Source organism: Emys orbicularis, chromosome 7, assembly GCF_028017835.1.
Source record: "Emys orbicularis isolate rEmyOrb1 chromosome 7, rEmyOrb1.hap1, whole genome shotgun sequence".
Taxonomy (NCBI): domain Eukaryota; kingdom Metazoa; phylum Chordata; order Testudines; family Emydidae; genus Emys; species Emys orbicularis.
In genome coordinates this window covers 53,970,977-53,984,759 of record NC_088689.1, presented here as the reverse complement: position 1 = coordinate 53,984,759, position 13,783 = coordinate 53,970,977, and the positions used below count along the sequence as shown (strand labels likewise).

The window sequence follows — 13,783 nt, the reverse complement described above, 5'->3', positions numbered from 1 at the left end:
GGCAGAGAGTTCATTTCTTTCAAAAATATTCACAGAAAATACTTACCATTTTCCATCCAAGTTTAGTCAGACTTTTAGACTTAAAACAAATTGTTGACCAGGTAGAAGAAATATATTGAGAATATATGGCCTGTATTATACAGAATGCCAGACTAGATGACCATAGTGGTCCCTTCTGGCCTGTGAATCTAAGAATCTGTAATATGTAACTAATTATTGCTAACTAGTTTTTTTTCCGTTTACGTTATGGAAAACCTAGAATAGTTTTCACAACATTTCCACCAACTTAATTGAAGTATGTTTAAAACAAAACGAATTTGTGTTTGTGGATGAGATTACTCAGAGATAAGAGGGCACACATTTATGGTGAATAGTGGACTACTAATATAATTGTCAACTCTGTTTCTATTTCATTGTGATGCCATTTGTTTCTATTTTTAAGCCTTGAGTTCAGAAGAAAGACTGTGTATAAGATAATGAAATTTAATCTTTATCATTGAGTCACATTCTGCTGTCAGATGCCTGTGCACATCTCATATTGACTTTGATGGGAGCTGCAAGGCTTTAGCTGCTTGCAATATTTCACTCTGTGTTTTTGGATGGGAGTGAATATGTAGAAATGATCCTATTGTGATTCTATGTAACTTTGGCTGCTCCAGTGTCAATAACGGGCATGAGCTTACCATTACTGTTCACAGGGAACTCCCACTCAATTGAGCAGGAGTGTGGGATGCATATCAGCAGAAACAAAACCAAGAGGTCTATCTTCTTAACTCCCTGTAAACATCTTCTAAGCTATCTCCTCCTCATTATCCTCCTCCAAACCTTCTTTAAAAGTCTCCTTTTCCACCATGCCAACAAAAAACTTGACAATAGGCTGATTATTGTGCTCAGACCACTGCCTATCAATGGTCCCCATTGTTTCCTTGTACTCCCTTGTCTTGTCTGTCTGCAACCATCTGTTGTCTCTTGTGTTATACTTAGATTGTAAGTTCTTTGGGGCAGGGACTATCATTTTCTGCTGTTTGTACATTGCCTAACACAATGGGGTCTTTGTCCATGGCTAGGGCTCCTAGGTGCTATGGTATTATAAATAATAAATAATAATAATTAGGAACATATTACCACTGCCTCTTGTTTGGTAAGGGCTATGTTCTTAGCTTAAAAAGCTGACACTCAGATTGTGAATTTGTTCCTGTTTTATAGATATTCGTGGGCTGCAGGGATTTCTGGACCAGGCCTCTAGATTAGGACTTGATGTATCTTTACAAAAGGTGGACAGAAACATCAGCAGAGTTTTTGCCAGCCTTTTTACTACCATGAAAACTGAAGAGTTGAATCGCTACCGTGACACGTTACGAAGAGCAATCTTACTTCTAAGCCCCAGGGGAGCCCAAACTTTCATCAATGAGGTCAGTGCATTGTTCTCTTAAGAATTGTGCAGTACAAAAACATGCATGATATTTTATACAGTAAGGACCAAATCTTCCAAACTGGCACATCTTGAAAATGTGGACCTACATGTGTTAGTTTGTTACTACATATCTTAGTCAATGTCCAATTTCAGGGAAATGGTTGTAATGTACTTCTGATTACCTAAATACTGCAAGTGAATTGAAAGACCAATACATAATCCTAGAAAAGAAGCTATATTTATCAGTGACTGTCGTCTTTACTGAGGAAATTCCCAAATCCTTGCTAAAAGGAATTATGCTGTTCATGTCTGTACTACAAAGGTCTATGGAATGTGCTGTCAGTGTGGCAGTGGAATCACAGTATTTTTACTACAAATACAGTAGAAGATATTGGTTGCCTTATTTCTTAATGGTTTCTTGAGATCAGTGAGACTAATTAGGAACAGGATGTAGCTGTTAGGTAAAGATGTAATTAACACTGTGCCATGGGCTACTGTTTTGACATTAATTATTTCCCCCACCTTTTTCCAGTATGAGGTAAAGAATGACTTTGGAGTGCTTACTGTGCTGAAGAGTCTGAAATCTAAGGGTCAGATCCTCAGCAGGTGTAAATTAGCATAGTTTCACTGATCTACACTAGCTAAGAATTTGGCCTTAAATGTTGTACCCTTTTGCTTTAAGTCACCAGGGAACTGAACTGTGAAATTCAAATGTGTAAGGCCTATTTCCAGTTATCAGTGTGTTGCTACATGAAAGCCTGCTATATTAAAAAATAAAATCATTTTAAATTGAATTAGTTCAGTCACTGTTTAGTGGTTTTCTTGGCTCATATCAGCATTAATAAACCTTTCATTTTATGTTAAACTGGGATGATGTGTAATTATTTTTTGATGAATATGGTTAATTTTAGGGCTGATGAATAAGGCAAGAGCATGGGAAGGTCAAGATAAAGGGTCAAATTCTGTCCTCAGATACGTGCACAAAAGTCTCAGTGACTTCAATTAGAGTTATGCATAAGCACTTGAGGTCATAATTCAGCCCAAAGAGTTTACAGAAAGCTATGCTCAGTTCAGCTGGGACTTCCTGTCTGTTTTTTCATTGGAGGCCCACCATGAAAGAGAATTTTGGGTTGGTTTTCAGATCTGTCCAAATGAAATATCCAAAACTGGTACTAAACTAAGACCAGCATTTACAAATCACTCTAACCTCAGCCAGATATAAAGCCTGTCTCCTTTCAATATTCATAATTCCCAGAAATGCTAATAAGAGTTATATTGAAAGGACAATAGCCCTGTAGGCCTCTAGAGTTTGAGTAATGCATTAAACCACTTTACCACTCAGCCCCTCCTCAAAGCAGTATGGTATTATAGGTATTAGGGCTAATGATCCTGATATTTTTCCAGATCCCTGCAGGAGTATAACCGTGGGCAGAAATGAGAAGTAATTTATTTGACAATCTTCTTTTATTGAATCTTGATTGATTGAGAAAAGCTTTATGAAAGAATATTTAAATAATAAAAATCAACTCCCCAACGGCTTGAGATATTTGAGTATATGCTTTAGGGGGGAACCCTGCATTGGCAGGGAATGAACTTAAATGGGACTCAATATGTCTCTTGTATTTCTAGTGTCTATATGATTTTATGGAGCTGTGTATTTCTATAATCATGCAAGGCATAAATACAGATTGTACACAATACAGTATAGAGTATTGAGTTGCAACTTTCAGATCAATTGTCTTTTATTTAATTTCCACAGATAGGTGTTCAAAGCATACAGGAGGAGGAGGAAACTAGTATGAAGGCAAGAAACCTACAGTTAACAAATTACACATATAGAAGGACTCATATCTATAAACAATGGGAAATAGTTTTCCTCTCCTGGAAAAATTTTCAAGAGCTGAAAAAATATTTCACTGAAAAATTCCCAACCATCTCTGTCAGAGGTGTAGCGAGCGCCCTCCGTACCCTCCGACCGGAGGGGGCCCCACAAGGAAGGGGGCCCCTAAAAGTGGCAAAATAAATACCGCATTCCAGTTTCTGCATTGTAAGGGGCCCCGCCCGGACATATGTTCGGAGGGGGCCACCGTTCGGAGGGGGCCATGTTCTTTGTTGCTACGGCCCTGATCTCTGTTAACATCAATGAGGATACTAATAAAGTACTGATTGAATGCAGGATAATGCTTGAGCACAGAGACACTCAAACAAAAGTTAAGATATTTTAATGAAACTTCTGTTGTTGTAAGAGACATATTCTCATCCAGCATCTCAAGACTGTTGTGTGAGTGACTATAACATAATTTTATAAAGAAAGGTTCACAGACCTCTTCTAGCTGAAATCAGCAGATAGTACTCTGCCTGTTAATCACTGCAAAAAGAGACACATTCTTAATTTTCTTTAGAGATGGCCCTGATCTTAAAAAAAAGTCGATCCAGATTTCGGACCCATTCACCTCCTACCTGAAGTTCAAGTGTGTTTAGATCTGGCATCTAGATTTATAGAGAGAGGGGCCAACTTTGGAATTCAGATCCAGGTCATGGTTCCAAAATTCCCAAAGCTCAGAGGTGTGCACTTGTAGGGTTTTGTTTTGGGCTTATGTCTAATTGTTTTAGATATCATTTCTCCTCTATTGGCTTAGTATCCCTAATGCCCGGTTCTGTGATAGTCCCTGCTCATAGGTTCTCAAGCTTTATTTTCTGTTGAGACTGTTGTACTAGAGAGAGAGAGAGAGAGAAACCTCTTCTGGGGCAGTGAGGAAAATGTGGATTGAAGCTCCTTATAGAAACTGAATGTAGTGTTGCTTGACCCCTAAAATATTTTATAAATGTCATCTACTGCAGATATTGCACTACAAGCTCACTTTGGGGGTTGAAGCAAACCTAGTCTCAATGCAGTGAGCTTCCTTTTGGAGCAAATAGTACATGAACTTCAGTCACCAAGGGGCAAATGCCCTCTTCTACATATGCGGAACTCTCTCTAACAGTGTGACTGGGAGTGTTGCACAGTCAATGTGCAAAAGTTGGGCTGGATTAGGGGGATGGGCACATAGAGGGAAAGGAACCTGTACATGGTCCCTGCATGCCAGTGCACAGGGAGGGAGGGAAAGGAGCCAGGGGATCCATTACCTGCTTGTTCTTTCCTTTGGCTCATCCAATGGCAGGCAGGGCCACAAGGGCTATCTCAGCCTCTGCAGCCTGGGTTGGGGAAGGAGAGGTCGCTGGTGGAGAAATCCAGAGTCCAGCCTGCTACTAGGGCTGTGTGATGGGCCCTTGGCTTTGCTCTTAAAGAAAGCAAATTTGAACAGGCTACTTTTTATAGTTAAGGGCTCTTCACTACATAAAGGCATCTGTCAGCTGGAGAGAATTCAAAGGGGAGTGACAAAAATGATAAAAAGATTGGATAGCATGACCTTTTAAGAGAAGTTTAAGGAACTTGCTTTATACAGCCTGACAAAAGGGTAACCAATGCTTAGAAGAAGTAGCATGAGAGTAGGAGGAAGAGGAATTATTTAAGGTGGTTATGGGTGGTATAACAGGAAGTGATGACCTAAAACTAAAAAGAGGAAACTTTCTAACAGTGAGGTCAATTAGACAATGGAGCCTTTTGCCCAATGGATGTGATTGAGGCATCATCACTCAAGGTGTTCAAGAGTAGACTAGATGAAACACTCAACGACAGTGTAGAGGTCATTTCTGCACTAGTTCAAAGGATGGACTAGATGACCCAGATGGTCTTTTTCAAGACCTTTCTGTTATGATTCTGTGCGAATGAATGTAGACTGGTGAATTTTGTATAACCACATACAGGATGAGAAACGAGTAGATGTACAGTAACTTGTTGGATATTTTTTCCTAAACGGTTACACTTTACAATAGACATGCATTTTAATACCACAGGTTGTCTTAATCACTTAATGCAAGACGGGGTGATTTGAGTCCATACAGTTTATTTTGTATTAATTTTGTCACTTCTGTAGACCAGTAGATCCTAAACTGTAGGGTATTAGACAATTATAAGCTCTCATCAGTAAGAGAAGGGAATGGAACTCATGATCTTTAACTCTGTGAAACTTATTAATTGCCATCTTCAATGGGATCTTAAATATGTGGTGCTGTTAAGAAAGGCCCAACTATGAATACAATGTGTGTTTACTGAGAAAGATGGAACTATAGATCGGGTCTACTTAGGTTGTTTAAAAAATAGCATGGAGATTGTAATGAGAAGACTGGTGTAGATGCATTAATACTGGATAGAATCAAAACTGCTTAGCTGTCTGACATAAGCCCTCCACAATAAATGAAGACTTTCCTTGATTTACTTAACAATAAAGGCCTGTGCCTTTGGAGCAGGAGGATCAGAGCTCTCTTCCTAATGTCACCATGGAATTCTGACAGCCATATGCAGTCACAGCTGTAAACTTCCTAGGTGCTCATAGATCAGGTAAAATTGTTTCTGGTTTTCTTTCTCTGCCCTCCCTATGTGTTCAGCTCTGAGCTCTTACTGGAGTTCCAGGATTGCTCTCAGTTTCCCCTTTTACGTTCCCCTGTTTCAGATGGTTGAGTCATTGCTGATCCTGAATCAGTATTGGAAGTCAGTTCGGAGTGGTATATGGTACTCTCTCTCCTTCCTGCCCCTCTGTGCTAGCTTGTGTGCAAGAAATCGAGCTTGTCTTTCTAAATTCCCCGTGAAGTGACACCCTATCACACAAATGGAATTATAAAAATGATATACGGTATCTTGAACATCCTGTGCTCCCAGGGAAAACAATCTTACCTATATGAAATCATTTTTAAAGGAAATAAATATCCTTTATCTTTTATAGTAAGTTCAGCAGGAAATCATGTTTCATATTGATAAACTTAATGTTTTGGCTTTTGGCATTCATTTTTGACACTTGCCTTTATATCTCTGTACCTATGTACACATATGTGGCTATCTATATGCTCTTTATAGAGTGATTTATAATGAGATAGAAATCTTTTGTGAGGAATTTGGTCTGCGAAGTTTGTTTTTCCTCTCCCCCTCCCCCTTTAAAATATTTGTTTAAATAGCAGTGATTGGCTAATTTTGTATGGGTGAACTAGCAACCATTAAAATTGTGGGAATGTGATAATTCTTCATTGAGTAGAGCTAGAAGAAACCGCTGTACCTTTACTTTGTCTAAATCCAGCATGCATTGCGCCTCCTCAGGAACTAAAATCTAATCTGGCATTGATGACATTTTGGACAAATGGACTTTTTGGATTCAAAGGAAAATAATTAAAATTTAAAAGAAAAACAAATAAATGATCCTTAACTGCTCAAACCTGAACTGAAATAATGTTTCCTGATCTTGAGTAAATTGGCTTAAAAACAGATTTTTTCCTTTGGTGATTTAACAGAATAATACAGTTTGTCTCACTACGAGTAATCCAAGCTGCAGGAGCACTGCAAAAACAAAACAACAAAAATTCATATGGAAAAATTTGTTTGAATTTTAATATAAATTGTAGGCAATTTGTGAAGAGGCTACATTATTTTATATGAATTAGTCAGCAAAGTCTATGTACAACACCTTCCTATTTGTTTCAATTATCTTTAAGTGATTATATTTTTTAAGTCTTTTTTGTTGGATTCAGCTATCTGTGATCCATAAAATTTTGAAAATCATTGTAATGATTATGAAGAGGAAAAACACAAAGCAGCATCCATTCATACAACTTTAATAGTAAACAATAGCAACAAGTCTGTGGGTGTTTGGGAAACAAAGATGGGGAAATGACTGGTTTGTGGAAATACAAGAGCATTAGTAGGAATTGTGGGTGGCCTTTACAAGGTTTAGAATCTGCTGTAGTATTTGTCTTTTTACTTAATACCATGTAAGGTGGTGAGAATATTGGCTAGCTTAAAGAATTTAGATGTTTGCTAGTATTTTGAATCTGATAAGTGGACACTTATGCATAAGTGTTCAGATTCATTTCTGGTACAACGTCATTAGCTTTCAATGCAATTACGGCATTGATAAATTTGCCCCTATTTAACTGTCCGTTGGTTAGGTTGTTCTAGATGCAAATAGTAAAATTAATCCAAACAAATATACACTTAGATTTCCACATTCTTCATTCTCTAATCCTTTTGAACAAAGGATTTCAAATTTACCTAGGAGTGGTTGAGGAAACTCTAGTAGATTTACTGATAATATTAGCAGTTAAATTAATCATAAACAAGTGGAGAAATCTCTCACAAATCTCATTTTCAACATGACTAAATATGATGTGTGTGGCTATCACACGAAAAGGTGGCAGCACACTATGGTGGAAGATTGCATAAAGTTAGAGGGAAACAAGATATTCATTAAACACCCTTCATTGAAGTGAAAACTCAGATAAAGTCATGGGTAGGCTTAATAATCTCACATTAATTTTAATATGGTAGACATTTATTTTACTCATATATAGTCTGTCTTGATGTTAATGTGAACACTGACAGTAATGCTTTACCTGTGTACCTGATTGTCGTGGTGTTTTTTTTAATTTGGTCTGCTATATTTTTGTTCCAATGTTTGAGGATTTTTTCATTAGTCCATGGCATTATCACTTGATATTGCTTTCTCTGTTAGATTTCTGTATTTGCTTATTTATTATAAAATCGAAGAGCTATTCAGACTTAGATCTGAGACCAAATTCTGACCAATTCAGGGAAATTGGTATAACCGTCTCTCAAGTTTGATGTAAAGGAACTGTGTGTTCTAAATCTTCATCCTAGCAGCCCAATTTGCCCCTGTGACATGCTTAGAGTAAAATATGTGCACACAGCTGCGTATGGAGATGAATGTGAATAGACATGCAGCCAACACGAACCCCAGACCCTAACCCAGAATGTACCTCTTGACTCCTGCAATTAAGGACCTCCCGGACAGCTTCCCCACAGGGTTATGGGGGCACACAATACTGACATCTTTCCCCATTGCCACTGCTGGCCATGGGTTTTCTGGCATGTGACTCTTTGCAGTGCCTAGGTGCTGAGAATTGCCGTATACTTTGTACGATGATAGTGGATTTCTTCATTTGTTGGCTACAGTTTTTAAAATTGATTTTTGGCTTAATCCTGTCCCTGTTGAGCTCTGTGAGCCCACTCTTTGATCCTGTGGGATGGCAAAACATTGGTAATGAATACAGATCATTGCACCTTCTAGCTGGGTTCCTATGCTTGTTCCCTTTACTAATTAAAAAGGGCATTTCTTTCTGCCAGAGATTAATGGCTCCATGACTGTGGGATTTCCCTGGCATTTCTCCCATCATGCTTTCTTGTTCTATCCTCTGAGTTAAAATATATGATTTATAATGAATTAGGTTTTTTTTTTACTTGTAGTAGTTGCATGCATGAAGGAATTTTTTAATTGAGCTCTGCATACGTTACTTGTGCAATTCAGGTAATATATGTTAAACCCTAAACAGATATTGGACCAAATTAATCCCTGGTGTAATCCCTCTGGAAAACAGTGGAGTTATAACAGCAATGAATTTGGACCACAGTGCTTAATTTTGTTACCTTTTAGTTCTTGTACGTTTTAAATCATGTCACACTATCATTTCCAAATGCTCAGACTATGCTCTTCTGATAGTTTCATAAATATCTTTTACAGCATAGTGTACCAGAAAATATTTTATCATATAAAATTTCTCAGAGCCATAGTAGTTTGACCAGCTTTATTATGGCCTGTAGTTTCTTATTAAAACTGACAGCATTCCTAGCACTGTTTATGTAACATGCTCATATCACTTACATAGCTGTGAGAGGGGGGGGAAAAACACCCAAGTTGGGCAGTATGCTTTGTCATTAATCTGTATTACTAGCCTTATCAGAGTCCTTTCCCCGCCTAGATTCCTGTGCATTTTGTTCAAATTTAAAAAGAGGTATGATAGCTTTTGCATTAGCAGCTTCCCCTTCGTCTCCCCAGTGTGCATGTGCGCACACCTATCTTACACAAACACACTGATTTTGTTAATCAGTGGTTGAATAGGAGGAAAAGAAAATAGGGAGATGGTTACATTTGTGCTGAGTCACTTAACCCCCAAAACTACATTGGATCATAGTTGAGTACGTTCAGCTGACAGGGTTTCCCTTACAAGGAGCTATCTGGCAGACAGCAGAACCAGGTTTTGACAATGTTATACGCCAAACATTTGCATGGTTATAAATTACTTGTAACTTTCTCCTTAATGCCCTGCAATAGAGTAAGTGGAACATGTCTGAGTAGTATGTTCACTGTAGTTGTTTCAATTAAACTTTCTGGGGTAGATTCCTGTTTGTTGTTGTATTAAAGCATGGTGCAGTTCCTAACATTTGAAGTTCTCCAATGATATATACCTGTATTTTATTGTATGGATGGCAGCCCTGTTGACATCAATGGATCAGACATATGGTTCAGTATCATGACGCCAACAGAGGCTAGTATCAGAGGTAAGAAACCCCTGCAATAGTCACTTGTGAGTGGGTGCGGGGACAAAACAAACAAATCAAAGCCCTAAAGGAAAGTTTTTTCTTAATGACCATTTAGTTGAATGTTGTTATGCCCTGAAGCATGAGCTTTTATATCTCTTCAAAACTCTTATTTAAGAAATCCTTACTATTGTAACTCTGGATATTGTTGTTTTCCATATAAATCTCCAATCCTATTTGTAATCTTGCTAAGCTAATTGGCTTTAATGAGATCTTGTGGAAATGAGTTCCATAGGGCATTTCCTTTTTGATCTGTGTTAAATTTGCCATCTTTTGGATTTTTTTCAATATCCCTTTTGGTTTTTGTATTATGAAAGATGACATATAGAAGTACCTGATCTACCTTCACTCTGCCTTTTTTGTAGAAGCAGTGAAGCTCTCAAATGCAGTTCTGAAGTAGTAAAGTTAACTCTCCAGAAAGGATTAATACCTGAAGTATACCTGAACTTTAAAAGTGGTGGTTCTAACCTTTTGGCATCCTTCATGAGAAAAGACATTTATGTAAAGTAACTGTTGGTATTCTTATTTATTCAGTAGGTCCTGGCATGAAACATATTTGTTTTAGAAAACTCATGTAAATCTTTATTTGAAGAAAAAGTATAAAAATGAACTGAAAAAATTGTTATATGTTATATGCATATTTAAACACACAGAGGTTTTTGTTTATTATTCTTATACACTGAATTGACGGATGCAAGAGTAACCTTAGTAAATGTACAAGGTTTATTTTCTTTTCAAATCATTTACTTTTGGGAGTTTGCCTGAATATTTGAACATCCTGCAATTTAAAGATAAAAATTTTCAAAAATGAACTGGAAATTTAAAATAAGTACTGTGACATATCTGTGGTCATAGAGCACATAAATATATGCAAAATGTTTCTCTTAAAATATTGTAAATCTTTAGGCAATGACTTTATCATTCACTGCAAGGATAATTGTGTGCAATTTTAGTATAATTTACCTGAATGCTTGAGATTACTAATTAATTATGGATGATTAATTTTTAAATATGACCCTACATTTGCATTTCATTATCCTAGGGTTTGCCGATCTTAAAACTTTAGCAGAACTACTGTGTGTGTGTGTAAGAGAACCAGTTCTATCTTGTAAAATCAGAAATATAACAACTAATAACATAGCTATTTAAAGAATTTGCCATTTTCTAATTATTTTTTAACTAAATGTATTGGAAGGATCAGATGATATAGACGTTGGAAGATATAGAACTGAAATAGCAGTTATTTTCAATCTTGTGATATTTTCCAATGCCTTAGGCACCACTGTATAGTAATTATGGGTAAATGTTGAGATTTTAATGGGAACCACTGTATCTCTCACATAAATACAGGGGCTGTCGCAAGAGTCTTCCACTAAGATGGCCTCTCTCAAGATACATATTTAATCCTGCCATTCTGGATTCAGGAAGTGGCTCTATGATTTACTCCTTTCCTAATTGCAAGAGATCATAGAGGAACAGGCCTTTTGTCCTGGAAAAGGATAAGTAATATGATAGTTACTAATTTGAACTTTGAATGTACCTTTTCAAATTCTCATTTAAATATCAGTTTTAATGAATGAAATAAAGTGATATTTACCAAGACATTTTTAGTTCCAAATTAATTTGGAAAATAATTTGAGTCTTGAATAATTGTTGTGGAAATATGGCAGAGTACTGTTTGCACACAAGACAGAAATTTAGGCAAAACTTACCTTGAAAGTTTGAGAAGACTTGTCCTAGGACAGAAAGCTCTATCTATTCGATCTTCTCTCCTGGTTCAGATTAGAGCAGGTCATTTGTGCCAATAACCCCAAAGAGCTATTGTGGTAGCTAGCTAAAGGACAAAAGTATCCTGGCTTTCCAGTGACCATATTCCTTCTTTCAGTAACAGCAAGCAGAATGACATACAGCATCCCTATGGCACCTGAAGCTCCATCTACACTGGGTAGATGCGCCAGAGCCTGGGTGAGGGTCCATTGGGTTTAGGTTTGCTTTGCATTGATGGATCAGCACAAAGGTCCGTAGCACCTAAGACTTTGACTAGGTTTTTATGTTAAGAGTATAGGTTTTTATGAAAACCTCAAGGGTACTGCAGGTAAATCTCATGGGAGCCCATTGAAAATGAAAGTAAAGAAATATTTGGGAACCTTGTTTGTCAGGGGCAAGCAGTTGGATTTGATTAAATCACATTTATAACAGAATATGGTGCTATAATTGACTGTGTTTCCTCGGGCAAAGAGTGTTCTATGTCAGACAAATAGAGCAGTACATCATCAGCAGGGAGCGTGATGTCTTAGTTGCCCTCATTCACCTATATACCCTGAAGGTATAATAGGTCAAATACTCAGAGATTTATGGCAAGAGGTTAAATGGAGAGGGCAGAAAGAAAGGCAGACTGAGCACAGTCCTATCACTATAGAGATGAGATGTTTGATAAGTAAGATGACTGTGACATTGGGATGGGAATGAAATGCATTGGGGACTTTGAGGAATTTCTATGGAAACTAGTTAAGGCTTAAATCTCTACAGATTTGGTTTGAGATGCTTTTCCAAATTTTTGTCTGCAAGGTTGGGTTAAAAGTCTGCAAGAAGGGATTTTACTGTGAGATTTCTGGTACTCCTTGTTTTCATATGGGCTAGGAAATAGAAATAACATAAAACAGTGTTTTCTCTTAGCATTTTGGTCTTATCTCATGTTTTTGCTTCCTGTCCCAAATACCACCAGGACGTCCAGAGATGTGTGAAAATAAACATAAGTTTGTGGGGAAGGATAAAGTTATCTGAATATTTTCAAACTTCAGCATGTGTGTGGTTGAGTTTTGAGCAAAGTAAATATTCCTTGGTTCACCCATGTGTTCTGAACATTAACATTTTTAGAAGATTCAGAACACTATACTCCATTGGACGTTAATGACTTCACAAGCATCATGAAAGGACAGGCACAGAGATGCAGACAATATTCAGGAAGATGTTCTGTGTTGTTGGAAGTCTGCCCAAACTTGAACTAGCCAAGAATGCTGATTAGCATTAATTATTTATACTGCTCTATTAATGTACAGAGCGAGCTAAATCTATGTAAGACAGGCTAAAATGCTAATGATATAAGTGATATTTTGTAATTCTTATAATACCGATTATGGCAAAGATGTGGGTAGAGGTGCCAGGGGCTGAGAATTTTGTGCTTGTGGACGAGGGAGGCAGACAGGATGTGCTGTGAAGTGGTGCTTACATCACCTTTCTGGAGGTGTAGTGTTCACTCCCTGCACTGCAAAACTAGGAGCATACTTTAGTTTTGCTTGTCTTTTATATTCTTATCAGATATGCAGTCTAGTATGCTGTTCTTTTACTATCCTGCATCCATTGCAAAGCATGTTGTAAAGATTTTTCTCCTTGTAGGTTTTATGAGGGATAATGGATAGGGCTGTGTAGAAATCCCTCCTCTTAATCTTACCTAGTCAAGGGTCAATATCTCTCTATATCCGTGCGCTGTCAATGCTAGTGCAATACAAGTAATGAATAATGGCTCCCATACTGTGATCTATGTGCCAATGTGTAAACTCTGCAACAGAGATTGTCAGAAACCGTTCTGGGGATGGTCATTGCTGTGGCAGTTGGGTTTAGTAGATGGAGTCAGGAGTCAGAGCCAGAATCAGGAGCTCAGAGCAAGGTTGAAACAAGGCTGAAGCAAGAGAGAGGTTGGAACAGGGCTGGAGCAGGATAAGGCTTGTGGAATCCATTATCACTATCATACCAAACCATGAAGTGACATCGAGCAGACTGAGCTGCTGTTTCTCCTGCAAGACTTATATACCTGCCCTGAGGCACCAGACCAGCTCCTGGCTCGTGGATTGGCTGGAGTCTAGCACAAGAATGACTCATCAACAGGC

General features: G+C 37.7%; 1 protein-coding gene across 1 annotated transcript in view; it reads left to right on the top strand.

Annotated features, from left to right (window-relative positions):
* Positions 1-13,783, top strand: part of GRID1 (glutamate ionotropic receptor delta type subunit 1) — an 827,754-nt gene that overhangs the window by 443,106 nt on the left and 370,865 nt on the right. Inside the window, exon 4 of the mRNA XM_065407849.1 lies at positions 1,207-1,412. Coding sequence (XP_065263921.1) covers positions 1,207-1,412 — 206 coding nt within the window. The remainder of the gene's footprint in view (positions 1-1,206; positions 1,413-13,783) is intronic.